This window comes from Microtus oregoni, unplaced genomic scaffold (genome assembly GCF_018167655.1).
Source record: "Microtus oregoni isolate MIOR12 unplaced genomic scaffold, Mior012 000163F_ref0000286, whole genome shotgun sequence".
Classification (NCBI taxonomy): domain Eukaryota; kingdom Metazoa; phylum Chordata; class Mammalia; order Rodentia; family Cricetidae; genus Microtus; species Microtus oregoni.
Window position 1 is genome coordinate 413,569 of NW_024544818.1, and position 22,660 is coordinate 436,228.

The following is a 22,660-nucleotide window of genomic DNA, read 5'->3' on the forward strand; positions in this document are numbered from 1 at the left end:
TCATGTCAAGCATGGTGGCACATGCCTTTAATTTCAGCACTCAGGAGGCAGAGTCAGACAGATCTCTGTGAGTTCCAGACCAGCTTGGTCTACATAGTGAGTTCCAGGACAGCCAGCTATGTAGAGAGATAGATGGATGGAGCTAGAAAAAATTAGCCTGAGTAAGGTATACCAGACCCAAAAGGACAAATATACTATATTCTCTTACATGTGATGTTAGCCTTTAAGCCTCTGATAGGCAGGAATAGTGGAGAAGGGGAGCAAAGAGGTGGAGGTGGGTAAACGAGAGAATATGGGGAGGGACATCTAATACTAAGGGCTGTTTGAGGGGTCACATTGAAACCTACTGTTGTAGGAGGAGGCTGCTTGCTTGTTCCCGTCTGCTCAGACTACAAAATAATCACTCAGAAACTATATTATTGGCAATACTGTTTGGCCAATAGCTTAAGCATATTTCTGGCTTACTCATATCTCAAATGAACCCATTTCTATTAATCTGTGTATCGTCACATGGCTGTGACACACCGGGTAAAGTTTCATCCAGCATCTGTCCCCGACAGGGCTCCATGGATTCTCCTTAACTCTGCCTTCTTTCTCCCAGCATTGAGTTTTGTCCACCCTTCCCCCAGCTCTTTTCTACCCTGCTATAGGCTCAAAGCAGTTTCTTTATTCATTAACCAATAAAAGCAACACATGTACAGAAGGACTTCCCACACCAACCTACTATTTCAGAAGCTTCTTGAAATACATACATATATGAACTAAATTTAAATGGAGTCACTAAATAATAGAGGAAACATCTTTCACAACCAAGTGAAACTCCAGTGCCTGGAATGGTACAAAATGGGAGCAACCCATCACTCTGCTTGGATTTAAGGCCTTCTCCATGAGATGGAACACCTAACACTGTTTGGGTGGCCAAGAACTTGAGACTAGATAGGCCACGTGTCAAGGGGAACAGCAAATACTATTGTTCTGCTAAAGGAACATAGCAATAAAGTGACTCCTAATGACAGTCTGCTGTGCTCATAGAGCAATGTCTCATTCAGCCATCATCAGAGAAGCTTCCTCTTGCAGTAAATGAGAACAAATACAGAGACCCACAGCTGGACAACGCGTGAGACTACTTTGGAGCACTCCATTCTAAATGGAATGTCTTCACCAGCACTCCCCTCAAGATTCGGGGAACTATGTGGAAGAGGGGGTGGAAAGATAATAAGAGCCAGAGGGATTCAATGACTCCAAGGAAACCATGTCTTCCAGAAGCAACTGGAAGCCAGGCGGTGGTGGCACACGCCTTTAATTCCAGCACTCGGGAGTTCTGGGATTAAATCACACAGCATCTCTGTGAGTTCGAGGCCAGCCTGGTCCACAAGAGCTAGTTCCAGGACAGGAACCAAAAGCTACGGAGAAACCCTGTCTCGAAAAACCAAAAAAAAAAAAAAAAAAAAAATCAGAAGCAACTGGACCGATGTACATATGAATACACAGAGATACAGAGATAGCGTGCTCATACAATCTGTGCAGCAAGCTCAGAGCCTACACACGTTCAAGACAGACGGGGTCCAGTGCTGAGAGGGGAAGTGGACATGGGCTCTCATCCTCCGCCAAAAGGCTCTCTGCAACTGATTCCCGCTTGCAAAGGAAAAATTAGTTTTCCCCAATGGGGTCTCGTTTGGTATATATTACAGTGTGCTATGGCTACACACTTCAAGGTTAGTCCATGCTTAGCAGTGATGGGCAACAAAAAAGGAACTCAAAAGTATTTTCATAGACGTCTTGTCTCATATTGCTTTCTTTGGACATTTTTATCTTACTGGCCTTTTGCTTGTATATTATAGTTCTTTATTTTATATTTTTATAGGTTTGGTGTGTGTGTGCATTTCTTGTGCTTTCTTTTTGTTTTGTTTTTTTAATTCTTGGGGTTTTTTTGTTTGTTTGTTTGCCTGTTTGTTTTCCAGAGAGAGAGAGAGAAAGACGTCATGGAGCTGGGAGGGTAAAGGTGGGGAGAATCTGGGGGGATGGGGAAGGGAAAACCATGATTAAAATAGATTGTATGAAAAAAAATATTTTCAATAAAAATAAAATTTTAAGTATGCATATATATATTTTTAAAGAAGGAGTTTGCATCTAAGTACTCTGTATGGCTGGACAATGCATCCCCAGAAGACAAGGGCTATTAAGTGAAAATCTTAGTGCCAGTTGTAGGATACCTTCTGCTGAGTTAGTGGTCATGGGGGGCCCCCGAAACATCATAGGCTATTGCCATTTGTTGTGTGACACTATTCCTGGGGATGTCTGTCTATTCACCTCTGATAGAGAACTGTCATAGTTCGGGTGTCTGTTGCTGTGAGGAAACACCACGACCAAAACAGCTTGGAGAGGAAAGGATTTATTCTGCTTACATTTTGACATCAGAGTTCCCTATCCAAGGAAGTCAGGACAGGAGCTAAAGCAGGGCAGAAATCTAGAAGCAGGAGCTGATGCAGAGGTCTCAGAGGGGGGGTTGCTTACTGGCTTGCTCTCCCTTGGCTTGCTCAGTCTGTTTTCTTACAAAACCCAGGACCACCAGCCCTCGGATGATACCATGTGCTGAGGCCTCCCCGATCAATCACTAAGAAAATGCCCTAGAGGCTTGCCTATAGTCTGAGCTTTTGGAGGCATTTACACAATGGAGGCTCCCTCCTCTCTGATGACTCTAGCTTGTGTCAGGTAGACATAAAACTAGCCAGGACAGGAACAAATGATAGGCCAAATTAAGGATACCACCAAAGTCCCACTTGGTGAACCAATGAGTTTATTGGGATTCCAGGGGCATGGGCGAGGGGTTACTTCCAGGAGCAAAGATGACTCAAAGGCAGTTGCCCTACCAGAAGGTCACCCCAGCATGGGTAACAGTTCAGGAAGGTGGGAACTTGGAACACACTGCAGGATTCAGAGGCAGCTCAGCAGGTCACAGTGTCTTCTATGCAGCTCAGCTGCTCTACCTCTTTCAGTCAGTTTGACTGATCTGCCCACCTCAACAGTCCTTATCGCTCACACAGCCTTGGGGAGGAAGGAAGCTGAGAGCATCTGCTCAGTTTCCGGGACTTGAGGACCCTGAGCTGTTTACTCCCTTAGTCTTAAGGGATATTCCTTTAGAATTTCAATCAGCATGTAAAATAAATGAAAAAAATAATTGAAAAAAAAAAAAGAAATCAAGCTGGAATTAACCTGAAAACTTGCTCCCTGTTGGCTAGATTTCACAGCACCAGAAACTGCAGCCATCAACGGTCTTACCCACTGATGAATCCTGAATACTGCCGTACAAACCTGCCAGGCAAGCTGGGTGGTGGTGGCGCACGCCTTTAATCCCAGCACTCGGGAGGCAGAGGCAGGCAGATCTCTGTGAGTTCGAGACCAGCCTGGTCCACAAGAGCTAGTTCCAGGACAGGAACCAAAAGCTACAGAGAAACCCTGTCTCAAAAAATCAAAAAAAAAACAAAAAAAAAACAAACAAAAAAAAAAACCTGCCAGGCAAGATGCTACCATTGATGCGACAAAGGCATAAGGGTTATTGGGGTAAGCAAGCACTTTCTGATTGGATCTGAGACCTGCATCCCAGGAAAGAATGCATTTCTGGTACTGTAATCTTGGCCAAAAGTCAATGGCAATGGATGTGGCAGTGTGTGTCATTAATCCCAGTCCCGAGGAAGCAGTGGCAGGCGGATCTTTGCGAATTTGATGCCAGCCTGGTCCATATAGTGAGTTCCAGACCAATCAGGGATACACAGTGTGTTCTCAAACTGCCTTCTAAACATTTATGTCCATGCATACATTAGTGCTGCTTTCAACCCCTAGCCAGAGACTCTTCTTCTGCAGTGGGCTGCAGTTATTTAGGAACTCCTAACTGGCCAGAGTGCTTCGAATAGTGAATACTGAGTGCTCAGCTCGACATGGAGCATCTTTGTCAATCCCCATCCGAGGTTAAAGGAACAACACCGGAAGAGGAGTCAAAGAATGGAAGAGCCAGAGGATGGGGGGAAGTGCTGGGAGTGCATGGCTTCTGGATACGACACAGCTGTGGGCCTCATTAACTCACAGTACTCTGGTTTGCCCGCACAAGAGCAAGGCGAGGAGATCAACCACTGCTCCAGTAGGCAGAACTGACGGCACTCAGTCAATCAGGGCTTTAAACACGAGAATCAAAGAAAAGGACTTGAAGGTGGAAGGGTGTGGAAGGTAATGGGAGGGAGGAGTTGGAGGGGGGGGATGTGATCAAGATACATTGTGCATACACGCCAAGTTGTCAGAGGATAAAAGATACAAAAAAGAAAGCAAGGAAGTAGGCAGAGTTTCTCTTTGTCTGGGAAGAAGAGGTAACAGGAACTTAATGGATACATTTTCTGTTTATGAAGATGAAAGAATTCCGGAAATAGACAGTGGTGATGATTGCACAAAACTGTAAATGGGTTTAATGCCACTGAATGCTACAATTAAGAATGGACAAATGGGGGGGGGGGGGGCTGGGGAGATGGCTCAGTAAGAGAGCGCTTGCTGCATAGGCCTGAGGGCCTGTGTAAAAGCTGAGTGTGGCGGCTGCACATCTGTAATCCCTGCAGCAGGAGACGGAGACCAGACAGGCGGCCCCAGGGCCTGCTTGCCAGCTAGCTAGCCCACCGCAAACAGCTAGCTACAGGTTCAGTGGCGTTTGTTTGCTTGCTTGTTTGTTTGTTTGTTTGTTTTAAAAAGAGGGGCTGGTGAGGAGAAGAGATTACTCAGTTAAACAAAACTCACTGCTTTCCCAGGAGACCTGGGTCTGATGCCTAGCACCTACATGACAGTTCACAACTATTTGTAACTCAAGTTCCATGGAGTCCGACACCCTCTTCTGGCCTACTTGGGCATCAGGTAAGCTATGGTGCACAGACATTTATGCAGCAAAACACTCATACACATAAAAACAAATAAATAATAAAATTATTTTTTTAAAAAATAGACAAACTATTAACTTTGTTATACATACTTTACAACACAAAATACAATACAAAAATACTCTTTGTCAACCTTAAATTGATAAAGATGTTAAGTATGTGTTTAAGATAGAACTGCAAGTGGTGTTTACCCCAGAACCCAGGAGGCAGAAGCAGGCAGTTGTCTGTGAGTTCAAGGACAGCCAGCATTACAATAGTAAGACTGTTTCAAAAAAAAAAAAACTAATAAAGATAGATTCCTCTATCTAGTAGATATTCGAGCTAAGCTTGTAAGCTGACATACAACAAAAGATTTACTTCTGTGTTTCATAAAGAACTCATGAAAATAGAGCAAGCTCCTCCCATGTTTCCCAAAGGGAAGTGATCAGAGACACTCCACACAGGAGAAAACAGAATGAGTAAACAAGGATCTAGCAGAACATTCAACATCACTAGCATGATTTTTAGTGCAAATTAAAACAAATTACATTAGCGAAAGTTTAAAGTAAGCAATTACAGAGCTGGCACCAGTGTGGTAGAATTGCCAAGATCCCCTGGGAACCGTTCTTAGCAATGCAGATGCTACTCGAGGAAATTCCAGAAGTTTTAGCATAGTACTCCTGGTTTGGATTCTGGCTTGTTTTGTGGTGCTGAAGATAGAACCCGGGGCCTTGCACATGCTAGCCAAGAACCCCTAGCAGAACCACACCCCTAGATTCACTGTTCCCATTTTTCTTTTTCTTTTTTATTTTTTTTTCCGTTTATTTATTTATTAAAGATTTCTGTCTCTTCCCCGCCACCGCCTCCCATTTCCCTCCTCCTCCCCCAATCAAGTCCCCCTCCCTCATCAGCTCAAAGAGCAATCAGGGTTCCCTGCCCTGTGGGAAGTCCAAGGACCACCCACCTCCATCTAGTAAGGTGAGCATCCAAACTGCCTAGGCTCCCACAAAGCCAGTATGTGTAGTAGGATCAAAAACCCATTGCCATTGTTCTTGGGTTCTCAGTAGTCCTCATTGTCTGCTATGTTCAGCGAGTCCGGTTTTATCCCATGCTTTTTCAGACCCAGGCCAGCTGGCCTTGGTGAGTTCCCCATAGAACATCCCCATTGTCTCAGTGTGTGGGTGCACCCCTCGCTGTCCTGAGTTCCTTGCTCGTGCTCTCTCTCCTTCTGCTCCTGATTTGGACCTTGAGATTTCTGTCCGGTGCTCCAATGTGGGTCTCTTTTTCTTTTTGAATTAAGAATTGTTTTAGTACAATCTTTTCTCATTTTACATAGCTATCCCCATTCCCACTCCCTCCCGTCCTCCCCCCCCCCCCACCCTTTCCCTCACTCCCCATTCACACCTCAGAAAGGGTAAGGCTTCCCATGGGGAGTCAACAAAGTCTGACACTTCGCTTCAAGGCAAGACCAAGGCCCTCCCCCCTACATCTAGGCTGAGCAAAGAGAATGTGCTCCAAGAGACCAGTTCAAGTACCCTTTTTAATAGTTGGCTATTGACAGTCACTCTCTTGGACACATACGGATGTACCAGTTCTGAGTCGAGCTTCTGGCCAGCATCACACACCTAAGTCCAGGCTTGTGTGTATAAGATACCTCGCAGCTAGGGGTTCTTTCTTCCACCCTCAGTCCCCATGCACACACACACAGCACACAGCACAGACCTCCTGCCCTTCTCCCCAGTCATGCTGCTCTTCCGCCTCCTGGTTCATGTAAATACAACAAACCAGAAACATGGCAATCACCCTAATTACTTCCTTGCCTCTCACTGTTCTCCGCCTCCTCCATCACTTCCCAGTCAGAGCCTATCATTATTCTATCTGCAGTGCCTTTTTAATCTGCCCTGCCTCTCTAGTCCCATAGTCACAGACCGAGGTCTCATAGACCCCTTCCTTGACCAGCTGCGACAACGCTGACTGTGCTTTCTCTGTGCTGCTATGGTTCAAGGAGCCGTGGGATCTACCTTTGTGTACCTCCAGGCTGAAGTCCAATCTAAGAGCCAACCTGCTGCTCCACCGCCTTTGCGCCAGCTTGCCAGCAGTTCTCCTCTTCCCCTGTTTCTACCATTCTAATGTGAGCTCTTTGCAAGCAAGAGCTAGGTCTTAGCCATCTCGCCATTCCTAGTTCATAATATAGAGCTTGACACAGCGTAGCCATTCAATGAACAGCTGCTGAAAGAATTTTTTTCTTTTTGCTTATTTGTCAGTTTCTTGATTTTTTTCAATTTATTATTTTTAATTATATGTATGTATATGTAAACCCTTGAGCGTGTGTGACTGTAGAGACATTGGACTGTCCCCCTGGAGCTGGAGCTACAGGGGGTTGTCAGCCACTCAATAGGGGTGCTAGGACCCGAACTCTGGTATGCAGCAGTACCTACTGAACTGGAGAGATGGCTCAGTGGTTAAGGTCCTGGTTACTATTACAAGAGGACCCAGGCTAGATTTCCAGAATCTACAAACTGTATCTTCCAATCCCAGGGGGCCCAATACCCTCTTCTGGTGTCTGAGGACACGAGGCATTCAAATAGTACACAGGCATACATGCAGACAAAACACAAAAACGTGGAGCCGGGTGGTGGTGGCGCACACCTTTAATCCCAGCACTTGGGAGGCAGAGGCAGGCGGATCTCTGTGAGTTCAAGGCCAGCCTGGTCTACAAGAGCTAGTTCCAGGACAGGCTCCAAAGCTACAGAAAAACCCTGTCTCAAAAAAAAAAAAAACCCACGCAGATACACATAAAATAAACAAATTTTCAAAGAGTAGTACATTTTTCTTAACCTCTGAGCAATTCCTTCAGCCCTGGACTTATTCTAAGGCAATAGCTCAAACTGAAGGAAACAGCTATTGAAAGGCGTTGTCGACCATAACAATATTCCTAATAAAGGAAAAGTAAGGAAGTAAAGAAAAGGAAACCAAATGTTCAACGGTAGAGAACTTTTGTTAATTATGGGGTAACCACTTAGTGGACTATGATGCAGCTGTTAAAATGATAATTATGGAAATTATGTAGTGATTCAAAACGTGTTCCTAATATAATAAAAGCAGAATACAAAATGGCCTGAGTGCTAGGACTAAAATTATGTAAAAGTATGCATGTACACAAACTGATCAGAAAAAAGAACAGAAGAGGGAACAAATGAAGACAGATGATGTGTTTAGGGTGTTTGGGGAGGTGCTATTTGCAATTTACTTACCATATTCCAAATTCCCTCTATTACTGTTCTAATGTCATTTGTGTATAAATATAAACTGAGAGAGAAGAGAAAATATTGAAAAGGTTGTTTGGCTTCCCTCAAGTCCTTTGACAAGCTGTGGAATAAAAACAAATAAACCCAACAACCTTGGGAGGCAAGAGACCAGGCCCTCGCTGACACCTCCTCTAATGGACTGTGCCATCTTGAGTCAGGTCTCAGAGAATCCATGTGGGCCTTGAAGCAGACAAGGGTAACTTTATGCTCTTGATCCTCCTATTTCCACCCCCCAAGTGCTGAGACTTCAGGAACTCTCCACAGTGTCCTCCCTGAATCCTGTGAGCTACACCACTCTCTTCGCAGGGAGTCCAAGAATGAAAGCATGCATGCAACCTTCATTATCTTGTCCCCTCCATTTTCTTTCTAGCCTCCCATCTTCAGTCAATTGCCCCTGGTTGTTTTGTTTGTTTGGTTTTTTGGTGGTTTTTTTTTTTTTTTTTTATTGAGAAAATGAGAAAAAGAACAAGTTTCCACCTCCTCCCAGCCTCCCATTTCCCTCCCCCTCCTCCCACCCTTCTCCCCCTCCTCCCACCCTTCTCCCCCTCCCCCCACTCCTTTCCCCCTCCCTCTCCAGTCCAAAGAGCAGTCAAGGTTCCCTGCCCTGTGGTAAGTCCTAGGTCCTCCCCCCTCCGTCCATATCTAGGAAGGTGAATATCCAAACTGGTTAGGCTCCCACAAAGCCAGCACATTGCGTAGGATCAAAACCCCGTGCCATTGTCCTTGGCGTCTCATCAGCTCTCATTGTTCGCCATGTTCAGAGAGTCCAGTTTTAGCCCATGCTTTTTCAGTCACAGTCCAGCTGGCCTTGGTGAGCTCCCAATAGATCAGCTCCACTGTCTCAGTGGGTGGGTGCACCCCTCGTGGTCCCGACTTCTTTGCTCATGTTCTCCCTCCTTCTGCTTCTCATTAGGACCTTGGGAGCTCAGTCCAGTGCTCCAGTGTGGATCTCTGTCTCTATCTCCATCCATCACCAGATGAAGGTTCTATGATGATATGCAAGATATTCGTCAGTATTGCTATAGGATAGGGTCATTTCAGGTTCCCTATCCCCAGCTGCCCAAGGAATTAACTGGGGACCTCGGCTTGGGCACCTGGGAGCCACTCTAAGTTCAAGTCTCTTGCCAACCCTAAGGTGGTTCCCTTAACTAAGAATTGTGCTTCCATGCTCCCCTATCCAACCTTCCTTTATCCCAATCCTCCTTTTTCCCCAAGTTCCCCCTTCCTCCCCTTCTCCCTTTTCTCTCCCCATCTCCCCTTACCCCCATCCCACCCCACCCCCAAGATCTCGATTTTCTCCCCGGCAACTTTGTCTACTTCCCATAGCCAAGAGGATAACTATATGTTTTTCCTTTGGTTCACCTTCTTACTTAGCTTCTTTAGGATCACCAATTGTAGGCTCCGTGTCCCTTATTTATGGCTAGAAACCAATTATGAGTGAGTACATCCCATATTCATCTTTTTGGGTCTGGGTTACCTCACTCAGGATAGTGTTTTCTATTTCCATCCATTTGCATGCAAAATTCGAGAAGTCGTTGTTTTTTACCGCAGCATAGTACTCTAATGTGTATATATTCCACACTTTCTTCATCCATTCTTCCATTGAAGGGCATCTAGGTTGTTTCCAGGTTCTGGCTATTACAAATAATACTGCTATGAACATAGTTGAACAAATGCTTTTGTCATATGATAGGGCATCTCTTGGGTATATTCCCAGGAGTGGTATTGCTGGGTCCAGGGGTAGGTTGATCCCGAATTTCCTGAGAAACCGCCACACTGCTTTCCAAAGTGGTTGCACAAGATTGCATTCCCACCAACAATGGATGAGTGTACCCCTTCCTCCACAGCCTCTCCAGCAAAGGCTATCATTGGAGTTTTTTATTTTAGCCATTCTGACAGGTGTAAGATGATATCTCAAAGTTGTTTTGATTTGCATTTCCCTGATCTCTAAGGAGGTTGAGCATGACCTTAAGTGTCTTTTGGCCATTTGAACTTCCTCTGCTGAGAATTCTCTGTTCAGTTCAGTGCCCCATTTTTTAATTGGGTTAATTAGCATTTTAAAGTCTAGTTTCCTGAGTTCTCTATATATTTTGGAGATCAGACCTTTGTCTGTTGTGGGGTTGGTGAAGATCTTCTCCCAGTCAGTAGGTTGCCTTTTTGTCTTGGTGACAGTGTCCTTTGCTTTACAGAAGCTTCTCAGTTTTAGTAGGTCCCATTTATTCAATGTTGCCCTTAATGTCTGAGCTGTTGGGGTTACACATAGGAAGCGATCTCCTGTGCCCATCTGATGTAGGGTACTTCCCACTTTCTCTTCTATCAGGTTCAATGTGTTCTGACTGATAGTGAGGTCTTTAATCCATTTGGACTTGAGTTTTGTGCATGGTGATAGATATGGGTCTATTTTCATTCTTCTACAGGTTGACATCCAGTTATGCCAGCACCATTTGTTGAAGATGCTTTCTTTCTTCCATTTATACTTTTGGCTCCTTTATCAAAAATGAGGTGTTCATAGGTTTGTGGGTTAAAATTCGGGTCTTCTATACGATTCCATTGGTCAACTTCTCTGTTTTTATGCCAGTACCACACTGTTTTCATCACTGTAGCTCTGTAATAGAGTTTGAAGTCAGGGATGGTAATGCCTCCAGACAATCCTTTATTGTATAGGACTGTTTTGGCTATCCTGGGTTTTTTGTTTTTCCATATAAAGTTGATTATTGTCCTCTCAAGATCTGTGAAGAATTTTGATGGGACCTTGATGGGGATTGCATTGAATCTATAAATTGCCTTTGGTAGAATTGCCATTTTTACTTTGTTGATCCTCCCAATCCAAGAGCAAGGGAGGTCCTTCCATTTTCTGGTATACTCCTCAGTTTCTTTCTTCAATGCCTTAAAGTTCTTGTCAAATGGATCTTTCACTTCCTTGGTTAGAGTTACCCCAAGATATTTTATGTTGTTTGTGGCTATCGTGAAAGGTGAAGCTTCTCTGATTTCCCTCTCTGCTTCCATATCCTTTGTGTATAAGAGGGCGACTGATTTTTTGGAGTTGATCTTGTATCCTGCCACATTACTAAAGCTGTTTATCAGCTGTAAAAGTTCTTTGGTGGAGTTTTGGGGGTCGCTTATGTACACTATCATATCATCTGCAAATAACGAAAGTTTCACTTCTTCCTTTCTAATTCGAATCCCCTTGATCCCCTTATGTTGTCTTTTTTTTAAATATTTATTTATTTATTATGCATACAATATTCTGTCCAGACCTCATTACAGATGGTTGTCAGCCACCATGTGGTTGCTAGGAATTGAACTCAGGACCTTTGGAAGAGCAGGCAATGCTCTTAACCGCTGAGCCATCTCTCCAGCCCCCCCCTTATGTTGTCTTATTGCTATTGCTAGAACTTCAAGCACTATATTGAAGAGGTATGGCGAGAGTGGACAGCCTTGTCATGTTCCTGAGTTTAATGGGATGGCTTTGAGTTTCTCTCCATTTAATTTGATGTTAGCTGTCGGCTTGCTGTATATAGCTTTTATTATATTTAGGTATGACCCTTGTATCCCTAATCTCTCCAATACTTTTATCATAAAGGGATGTTGAATTTTGTCAAATGCTTTTTCAGCATCTAATGAGATGATCATATGTTTTTTTTTCTTTGAGTTTATTTATATGATGGATTACATTGATAGATTTTTGTATGTTGAACCAGCCCTGCATCCCTGGGATGAAGCCTACTTGATCATAATGGATATTTTTCTAATGTGTTCTTGGATTCGGTTTGCCAGTATTTTGTTGAGGATTTTTGCATCGATGTTCATGAGTGAGATTGGTCTATAATTCTCTTTCTTGGTTGAGTCTTTGTGCGGTTTTGGTATCAGGGTAACTGTAGCTTCATAAAAGGAATTTGGCAATGACTCTTCTGTTTCTATATTGTGAAATACATTAAGGAGTATGGGTATTAGCTCTTCTTGGAAGTTCTGGTAGAATTCCGCATTGAAACCATCTGGTCCTGGGCTTTTTTTGGTAGGGAGGTTTTTGATAACCTCTTCTAATTCTTCGCGACTAACAGGTCTATTTAGATTGTTCACCTGGTCCTGATTTAACTTTGGTATATGATATTTATCTAAAAAAGTATCCATTTCCTTTACATTTTCCAGTTTTGTGGCATATAGGCTTTTGTAGTAAGATCTAATGATTCTCTGAATTTCCTCTGTGTCTGTGGTTATGTCCCCCTTTTCATTTCTGATCTTATTAATTTGCAAATTCTCTCTCTGCCGTTTGATTAGTTTGGATAGGGGTTTCTCCGTAGATTTTTGGTGCCTATCCTGGAACTAGCTCTTCTAGACCAGGCTGGCCTCGAACTCACAGAGAGCCGCCTGCCTCTGCCTCCCGAGGCGTGCACCACCACCACCGCCCAGCCTGTTTGTTTGTTTCTTGCCACAGGCTTTCACCATAGAGCCCAGGCTGGCCTCAAATTCACAATCCTGCCTGTGGAGTGCTGATATCACAAGGGTGTGGCACCATGCCCATTTCATTGCTTCTTTCCAGTAGTCAGAACAGATTTTCCTATAAAAGTTGCCTTGGTTTTAAATAAGGACTCCTTTCCCTCCTTCTTGACACTGTCTCGTGGGGAAGCGCTAAGAAAATAGTGTTCTTTTGTTCCTTTGCAGATTACTAATGGATAAAGAGAACACAGAGACAGAAATCTGTAAACTGGAACCTCTTGAGTCAGGAGCTCAGGCCCACAGTGGGGGGAAGAGGATGGCGAGATGAGCAGGCTGTTTACTCAGTTTCTTCGTTCAGCATCTTTTTACCAAGTTCTGGGTGAAGTGCCAAGTTCTCTACCAGTAGTAAAGGGTCTGCCTGACTGAGCTAGGACAACGCTGTCCTGGGGATGTTCAGCTTAGCAGAGAGCAGGCAAGCCCATCGCTCCTTCCTGCCTGTGGAACTAAGTGTTGTAGTTAGGCTCCAGGAGCAGGGAGAATGAGGTATTTACCCCGTCTGAGGAGGACCCAAGGGGCCAGGCAACTCAGACAAAGAGTGGAGCTGTAGGCATCGCTAAAGCTGAGGAGTGGGATTAGGCAGTATCGTGAAGAGTACTGGGCGGCTTGTGGCAGTTTTCAAGTTGAGGAATCATGGGGTCCGCGGGCAGTCTTGAAAGACCCAGCCCCTCCCCACCCCCCACCCCCCAAAGTGGCTCTTTCAGGGGATTTGAGAGCCAGAGGATGGGAGGAGTGCTGTCTTCTGGACACGACGTGGCCAGTGTGCTCAGGAGTTCAGCAGCAGTGCTTTCGTGCGCGAGACCTGTGAAAGATCCCGTCATTAACATTCCACCACGGAATGGGGGACGGGCTCAGGAGGCCCCATCCTTAGCTGGAGAGCTATCAGCTGTTAATGGCTACTGAAGAGTCGTTTTTCTTCGAGGATGTAGTCACTGTTGCGTTGCCCACGATCTAGTAAACAACTCCATGCCCATACAAGTAAAATTTAAATTCAACGGGTGTTCTGTTTGTTTGGGTTTCGAGGAGTTGTTTTGTTTTTGAGATTCGGTCTCACCATGGAAGACTATGGTCTCACTAAGGAAGGAAGCCAACGTGGTGGTGCATGGCCTTTAATTCTGGCAGAGGTAGACAGATTCTGTGAGTTCCGGGCCAGCCAAGTCTGGAGACCCCGTCTCAAACAAATAAACAAACAGACAAAATACATTAAAGTACAAAGGGGCGTGTTGGAAGAAGGAGAGTTCCAGAGGGAGGAATGGGCTAAGACAGGGAAATGGGACCAGGCAGTGGTGGCGAAGGCCTTTAAGCCCGGTACTGGGGAGGCAGAGGCAGGTAGAATTCTGAGGCCAATCTGGTCTATAGAGTGAGTTCCAGGACAGCCAGGGCTGTTACACAGAGAGGCCCTGTCTAAGGGGATGGGGGGGGGGGGTGTGACTATGACCAAAATACATTATATACACATATGAAATTGTCAGAGAATCACTACAGTATTCTTTCTTTTTAAATAAAAGAAAGGGCTGGATACATGTCTCGGCTGTTAAGAGCACTTGTTCCTGTAAAGGACCTGAGTTCAACTCCCAGAAACACGGCAGTTCACAGTTATCTATAACTCTACTTCCAGGGAATCCAAAGTCCTCTTCTGACCTCTGGGGACACCAGGCATACAAGTGGTGCACAGACTAAATGCCAGCAAACACTCATACACATAAAAAATAAAATAAATAAACTTTAAAAAATTAATTACAGGGCTGGAGAGATGGCTCAGAGGTTAAGAGCATTGCCTGCTCTTCCAAAGGTCCTGAGTTCAATTCCCAGCAACCACATGGTGGCTCACAACCATCTGTAATGAGGTCTGGTGCCCTCTTCTGGCCTGCAGACATACACACAGACAGAATATTGTATACATAATAAATAAATAAATATTTTTTAAAAAAATTAATTACATTAAAAGTTCATCACAAAGAAGTAGAGAATAGAGGTCAGCAGAGCCTGGAAAGGATGCAAAGAGGATGATGGTTAGGGGATGGACAATGAGGCAGTGATGGCTGAAAATATTTGGTAGAGTGCTTCAAAATAGGTAGGAGAGAAGATTCTGCATGCTTCCAATACAAAGAAGTTACAAAGGTCTGAGGCGAAAGATGTAGCAATTACTCTGAACTGATCATTATACATTATATGCATGCATAGGCGGGTCATTTTCTACCCCATAAATTTTTTAAATTGCTATATATCAACTAAAAATAAAGATAAAGCCCAATGGTGGTGGCACTCACCTTTAACCCCAGCACTCAGGAGACAGAGGCAAGCGGATCTCTGAGTTTGAGGCCACCCTGGTCTACAGAGTGAGTTCTATGACAGCCAGAGCTACACATAGAAACCCTGTCTCAAAAAAGCAAATTATTATTATTATTATTATTATTATTATTATTATTATTATTTAGACTGGCCATAGTGGTACATGCCTATAATCCCAGCACTTGGGAAGATGAGACAGAAGGATCTTGAGTTGGAGGCCAGCCTAGCCTATCTAGAAGATCCTGTCTCAAAAATTAAATATAAGCCAGGCAGTGGTGGCGCACGCCTTTAATCCCAGCACTCGGGAGGCAGATGCAGGTGGATCTCTGTGAGTTCGAGGCCAACCTGGTCTACAAGAGCTAGTTCCAGGACAGGAACCAAAAGCTACGGAGAAACCCTGCCTCGAAAAATCAAAAAAAAATTAAAAATAAATATATAATCTGCTTGCTTGTAGTCTCAGGCACTTGGTAGGCTGAGGCAGGAGGATTGCTTGAGTCTAAAAGTTAAAAGTCATTCTTAGAGAGATCTGTCTCCAAAACAAAACAGAACAACAGCAACAAAAAACAAAAGCCCACCAACTACATAGACTGGGGTGGGCTGCATGGCTGTACAGCCAACTCTCAGAAGGCTGAAGCAGAAGAATCATGAATCTGAGGCTAGCCTGGGTTATATAATGAAACTCTGTCTCAAAAGAAATATATATGTGCCGGGCGGTGGTGGCGCACGCCTTTAATCCCAGCACTCGGGAGGCAGAGACAGGCGGATCTCTGTGAGATCGAGGCCAGCCTGGTCTATAAGAGCTAGTTCCAGGACAGGCTCCAAAAGCTATGGAGAAACCCTGTCTCGAAAAAAAAAAAAAAAAAAGCAGGAGACCACTTCCTACGTATAACCCCAGCAGCACAGACATTATGGGACCTCCTGAGACTGAGAAGCTTCTGTAAAGCAAAGGACACTGTCTCTAAGACAAAAAGCCAACCCACTGACTGGGAGAAGATCTTCACCAACCCCGCAACTGACAAAGGTCTGATCTCCAAAATATATAAAGAACTCAAGAAACTAGACCGTAAAAGGCTAATCAACCCAATTATAAAATGGGGCACTGAGCTGAACAGAGAATTCTCAACAGAAGAAGTTCAAATGGCTAAAAGACACTTAAGATCATGCTCAACTTCCTTAGCGATCAGGGAAATGCAAATCAAGACAACTTTAAGATACCATCTTACACCCATGAGAATGGCTAAAATAAAAAAACACCAATGATAGCCTTTGCTGGAGAGGTTGTGGAGAAAGGGGTACACTCATCCATTGCTGGTGGGAATGCAAACTTGTGCAACCACTTTGGAAAGCAGTGTGGCGGTTTCTCAGGAAATTCGGGATCAACCTACCCCTGGACCCAGCAATACCACTCTTGGGAATATACCCAAGAGAGGCCTTATCATACAACAAAAGTATATGCTCTACTATGTTCATAGCAGCATTGTTTGTAATAGCCAGAACCTGGAAACAACCTAGATGCCCTTCAATGGAAGAATAGATGAAGAAAGTATGGAATATATACATATTAGAGTACTATTCAGCAGTAAAAAACAAGGACTTCTTGAATTTTGCATACAAATGGATGGAAATAGAAAACACTATCCTGAGTGAGGTAAGCCAGACCCAAAAAGAGGAACATGTGATGTACTCACTCATATTTGGTTTCTAGCCATGAATAAAGGACATTGAGCCTATAAATTAGAGATCCTAGAGAAGCTAAATAAGAAGGAGAACCCAAAGAAAAACATATAGGCATCCTCCTCAATATTAACCTTCGTCAGGCGATAAAAGGAGACAGAGACCCACATTGGAGCACCGGACAGAAATCTCAAGGTCCAAATCAGGAGCAGAAGGAGAGAGAGCATGAGCAAGGAACTCAGGACAGCGAGGGGTGCACCCACACACTGAGACAATGGGGATGTTCTATGGGGAACTCACCAAGGCCAGCTGGCCTGGGTCTGAAAAAGCATGGGATAAAACCGGACTCGCTGAACATAGCAGACAATGAGGACTACTGAGAACCCAAGAACAATGGCAATGGGTTTTTGATCCTACTACACATACTGGCTTTGTGGGAGCCTAGGCAGTTTGGATGCTCACCTTACTAGACCTGGATGGAGGTGGGTGGTCCTTGGACTTCCCACAGGGCAGGGAACCCTGATTGCTCTTTGAGCTGATGAGGGAGGGGGACTTGATTGGGGGAGGGGGAGGGAAATGGGAGGCAGTGGTGGGGAAGAGACAGAAATCTTTAATAAATAAATAAATAAATAAATAATAAAGTATAAAAAAGAAAAAATAAAAGAAATATATATGTATAATATATGCATATTTTATCCATATATGTATATATGAAAACATGAATCCTCCCCAGCAGCCATTAGTGCCAATCAATCATATATATATACATATATGATTATATAATTATACACACATATATGAGAAACAGGACGACGAGAGGAGGGGAGGGAGGAAAACCCCTTCATAATAGTTTGAAGGGATTGGATCTTTGGGGTTTAGGATGGACAGAATTCACCCAGGGGAGGCCACATACAATTGAGAGGGAGGGATCTCTTCCTTCAGAGCAGGAAATGGAGAATGAAGGACAGCTTCAAAGTAGGAAAGTAGAATAACCAGACACTCTCTAATGTTCCCTCTCTTCCCTTACAGTATGACAAGTGCCAAATGACTTATACAGGAATGACTGGGCAGGGTGCCAGGTTCAAGCAGATCTCCTACCCTCTCACCCTGGATAGTCTGTTTGCTCCAGCAATCTGCACAAAAGCAAAAGAGAAAAGTCTCTTAGTATGAAGCTGACTGGCTCAGGAACTCTGGAAGACAATGTATAAAATATATAAGAAAAGTATCAAGTATTAAAATGTATCTTTTCATCCCCCAACCATCTGTACGAGCATTCTCCTTGCAGGCAGATGTCTGGTGCGGTTGGTCTGGGCATGCCCAGCATTCACCACTCAGCCTGGAAAGGCACTCAGCACATTGAGGAGAACAAGTGTGTGTGTTGGGGGTTGAAGATCAGTTTCTCAGCCTCGGTTTCCCAGCTTGGGACCTCTGACCTCCCGCCAGCAGATGGCAAGAGAGAGTCCCCGCCCAGTGGGAAAGGCTGAGACTGGGCGGAGCATCCCAGGCTCCGGCGCGCGCAGCCTCCGACCCGAATTTCTTCGCTCACCGGAAGAAGGCGAGTCTCTTTCCGTTCCCAGCGCAGCCATGGTAAGACAGGGGTAGAGCGAGCTCTTGGGTTGCATCGGCTTCCATCCTCCCTGATCGGGACTACCCGGGGTTATCAGGGCTCGTGCGGCCGACTGCAGGATGGAGGCAAAGGCAGCACTGCCGCTGGCTGGCAGAGATGGGCTCTGTGGCGAGGGCCATAACTGGCCTGGGCTAGGGTGGGAAGTCTGTCGCAGAGAGCGAGGCCTTTGGCTCGATTACACCTCCCCTAGCCTCATGAGAAGCGTTTCTTCTCCTAGGCAGGAGCTGCGAGGGGCCGGGAGTGCAGACTGCAAGCCTGGGGCAGGTGGGCGCCGCGTCTGCTTGGAGAAAGGGCTCTTGGCTTGTCCCGTTTGTCTTTGTCACGGACTTAACTTTACATTATAGCGGGTAAACTTCTGTACGAAGCATTAAAAAAAAGGCTTCCTTCCGCTTTTGAATGTGGAAGTTAGTACCAGTCCTTTAGTATACAAAGGAGCAGTACACGTGGTAATGCCGAGGTTAGATTGATTTCTGAACCTGAAACCTTTATGTCCATCTGTCTGTGTGCTACTACTGCACTTTCTGATTGACAGTTGAGATAACGTCCCAGGCCATTTTCTGTTGCTGTCTGCCTGCGCGTCTTGGATTCAGTCGCCGGACAGTTACCAAGCGTGGTGCCGTAGAAAGAATAAAAGTTTTGTGAGCAGGCACACTTAAGCAGTATGGTGGAGTAAATGAAAGTCAGTTCAATTAACGGACTTAGAAAGTAGTCTTTTTAAGCTGCGGTTGAAAGACCTGAAACAATTTAACAATGTTTCGTTTAAAACTTCCTTCAGGCTCGTGGTCCCAAGAAACATCTGAAGCGTGTAGCAGCTCCAAAGCATTGGATGCTGGATAAACTAACCGGCGTGTTTGTAAGTATTGTCGTGGTGTGAGTGTCTTAAAGTATACCTTTAGCAAGCGTTTTTATTCATGAAGCTGAGTGTAGAGGATCTTTAACTCTCTACTCTTAAAGACCTGTATCTTACCTCGATTTGGTATATTTGTTTCAATTGCTCCACGTGTTACATAGTACACTTACATGGATACATAGAATCAGGTCTCAAAGTAGGCAGACCTCATCCTTGGAAGGAGAAAATGCTGTGGAATTTTTAAGTTTCTAAACACCACCCCCGTGTGAATAACCCAGATTTTGGTGCAGTTTCCAAAGCTTGGAACTTAGTCTTGTTTGTTTTCGCAGAGTTCCAAACTGGGTGATAGGTGTGATTGGATCCTATAAATGGTTTTCCTAAAGTAAAGTTTTAAAATTTTTTGCAGGCGCCTCGTCCGTCCACTGGCCCTCACAAGCTGAGGGAATGTCTGCCTCTGATCATTTTCCTGAGGAACAGGCTTAAGTATGCCCTGACTGGCGATGAAGTGAAGAAGATCTGCATGCAGCGCTTCATTAAGATTGATGGCAAAGTCAGGACCGATATAACCTACCCTGCTGGGTTTATGGGTGAGTGAGTGTTCAGGAAAGGCACCTGGTGGCCACAAGCCCTTGACTTATAAGAAAGGACTAGTATTTTTACGGTTGTGGGGAATATACGGACTTGTGAGTAAACTTCTAAAAACCAAGTTCCCATTTACTTTCAGAAATTTTGTGGAGTCATAAAAGCGGGGCTCCTCTCCCCCAGTTCGTCATCTTGGGATAATGAGGGTCACTATGGTAACTTTATTCTTTGATATCAGATGTCATCAGCATTGACAAGACTGGAGAGAACTTCCGTCTGATCTATGACACCAAGGGTCGCTTTGCCGTTCATCGTATTACACCTGAGGAGGCCAAGGTGGGTATGGATCGAGTTGGAGCCTGTGCTGCCGGATCATGGGGATGAGGGAGATCAAAGTGTGCACCTAGAAATGAGTTAGCAGTCTGGTGAGGTTTTGCTCTGACTTGTATTGGCGCTGAGTACTGAGCCCGGTTTCTCACGTGATGAACACATGCTCTGCCCCAGCCTTATCTTAGTCTCTATGTAAGGTCTGTTGGCTGTCTTGAAGCTTATTTTTGCGGTTTTTTAAAAGCAAGGAGAATGATTTCTAGAAATTAGTTTTGATAAAAAACCAGAAACTGTTTGGTTTTTTGTTGTTGTTTTCCAAGATAGGGTTTCTCCAGCGTTGGAGCCTGTCCTGGAATTAGCTCTTGTAGACCAGGCTGGCCTCGAACTCACAGAGATCCACCTGCCCACTGCGATTAAAAGCGTGCACTGCCCGGCAAGACTGACGGTCTTTAAGACTAGTTTGGGTTGTTTTTTTTTTTTAATTACTGTCTTTGCTTAATTCCGTTGTAGATTTTTTTAACAGAAGTTTAGGACTTGATTAATTAATAAATTAATGAAAGTTTGTTTAATTGATGGCATGGCTTCTTTCTGTGCTGCCCTGTTATCAGTGGATTGGGGGCATGTCCTGTGGCTGCCAGTGATTTGATATCTTTAAACATATTATAGTATGCCACATTGAAATTCCTGATGGAATAATTGTTTAGACAAACTGCTAACGTTAATAGAGTGTGGTTCATGCAGCAGAATGCAGAAAATGCCACTGGGATTTTTGAAGTCGGTAACTTGGGACCTAGAAACAACTAATAAGGTGTGTATGAGCTGGACTAAATGTGCTTACCCCTTTTATACTTTCAGTACAAGTTGTGCAAAGTGAGAAAGATCTTTGTGGGCACAAAAGGAATCCCACATCTGGTGACCCATGATGCTCGCACTATTCGCTACCCTGATCCCCTCATCAAGGTGAATGACACCATTCAGATTGATTTGGATACGGGCAAGATAACCGACTTCATCAAGTTTGACACTGGTAAGCATCCTCTTTCCCCTTGGTGACTTGTAAGTAATTTTTGTTGGTTTTCTGGGGTGTTTTTTTTCCCAGGTGTAAGTTTTGGTGGTAAGCTTTGTGGATCAGGGGATTAGGTTTTCTGAGCTGACCTATATACTTAGAATAGTCTTGGTGAGTGAGAGAGATCCGATAGACTTCCTGCTTCTACAATGGTCTTATTAGTGTGCAAAACTGTTACCAGCTAATCAAGATGAAGGCAGATAGGCTGCAAGTTGAAGACCAGGCCGGACAACTTCAGTTGCCAGAACACAATATAGGCACTCATTTTCAGACTAATGGTGATGTAAGCACCTTAGTAGTGCTAGCTGATCCCTGGAGTGTGTCAATCGCAACAACTGTATTTGGGGGCTAGAAGTCAGGCAGGCAAGAGAGACCTGAGACGTTCCTCAAGCAGTTAGATTGCCTTTGGGGGTTGGGACAAATCTTAAGGCTACAGATATGTAGAAGTTCTACTGGCAGAAGGGCTAAGCTGGCTTGGCTTTTCTTTGGGGGAGGAGTTTGCAGTGCTGGTGGTTGAGCCCAGGACCTTGTGGGAGCTCAACACTCCTAGGCTGTTTGTTGCTTTGGTGATTAGGGCAGTTTTGCTTGAAGCAGATTGTTTCTTTTGCCTAGGTAACCTGTGTATGGTGACTGGGGGTGCTAACTTGGGAAGAATTGGTGTGATCACCAACAGAGAGAGACATCCCGGCTCTTTTGATGTGGTCCATGTGAAAGATGCCAATGGCAACAGCTTTGCCACCCGGCTTTCCAACATTTTTGTTATTGGCAAGGTAAGTCTGGGTTTCCCTTCCCACCAGCCTGGATACATAGAGGTATAGGCAGTTCTGGGCATCTTTGGTGTCTTAGAGGCAAGGAGCCCTATTGCTATTGAAGCAATCTTCCTTAAGTGGTTTGTGGGTGTTTTTCTTAGAAATAAATGACCCTCCTTAATTGTGTTCCTTAATTATGCCAACTACACAGTAAACTTGGGTATTAAGTATGAAGGGCATTGTCATCTCTAGGTGTGGGCAGTGACTGAACAAAATGACAGCAGCAACAGGAATTGATGATAAGCTAGTATCTGAGTCTCAGGACCATGTGCCCAACAGCCAATTGTGTACTATGCTATCTTGCTAATGGAGTTGTTTTAATTCTTTCTAGGGCAACAAACCATGGATTTCTCTTCCCCGAGGAAAAGGAATCCGCCTCACAATTGCTGAAGAGAGAGACAAGAGGCTAGCGGCCAAACAGAGCAGTGGGTGAACCGGTCTCTAAGAGACATGCTGGAGACGTATTTGTACTCTTGCTAACAAGCCTTTCTAGGCAACGTGCTAGATTAAACAGCAAGATGAAAACTATTTGTGGTTTTGTGTTGCCTTATTTTGTTTTTTAAGATAAGGTTTGGGTTTCTCTGTATCTTTAACACTTTACAGACCAGGCTGGCCTTGAAGAGATCCACCTGTCCCTACTTCCCGAGTGCTGGGATTAAAGGCTTGCACTGCCTGCGCCTGGCTATGTTGTCTTTTTCAAAATAATTTGGTTTTTTATAGCATAAATAATGATGAATTT

At 44.5% G+C, this 22,660-nt stretch overlaps 1 protein-coding gene across 1 annotated transcript; it reads left to right on the forward strand.

Moving 5' to 3' along the window:
- The first annotated feature begins 18,052 nt into the window (after positions 1-18,052).
- LOC121445192 (40S ribosomal protein S4, X isoform) lies at positions 18,053-22,449 on the forward strand. Its single transcript, XM_041647203.1, has 7 exons — positions 18,053-18,247; positions 19,063-19,140; positions 19,544-19,724; positions 19,958-20,055; positions 20,902-21,073; positions 21,725-21,882; positions 22,253-22,449. The coding sequence occupies exons 1-7, from the start codon at positions 18,107-18,109 to the stop codon at positions 22,352-22,354; spliced, it is 930 nt and encodes a 309-aa protein (XP_041503137.1). The 5' UTR covers positions 18,053-18,106; the 3' UTR covers positions 22,355-22,449.
- Positions 22,450-22,660: the final 211 nt, after the last annotated feature.

Bases quoted from the DNA above. Each gene is read 5' to 3' on its own strand.
- LOC121445192 (XM_041647203.1), top strand. From the start codon at position 18,107: ATGGCAAGAGAGAGTCCCCGCCCAGTGGGAAAGGCTGAGACTGGGCGG. The intron at 20,056-20,901 runs GTGGGTATGGAT...TTATACTTTCAG, and splicing joins TTACACCTGAGGAGGCCAAG to TACAAGTTGTGCAAAGTGAG. The intron at 21,074-21,724 runs GTAAGCATCCTC...TCTTTTGCCTAG, and splicing joins CTTCATCAAGTTTGACACTG to GTAACCTGTGTATGGTGACT.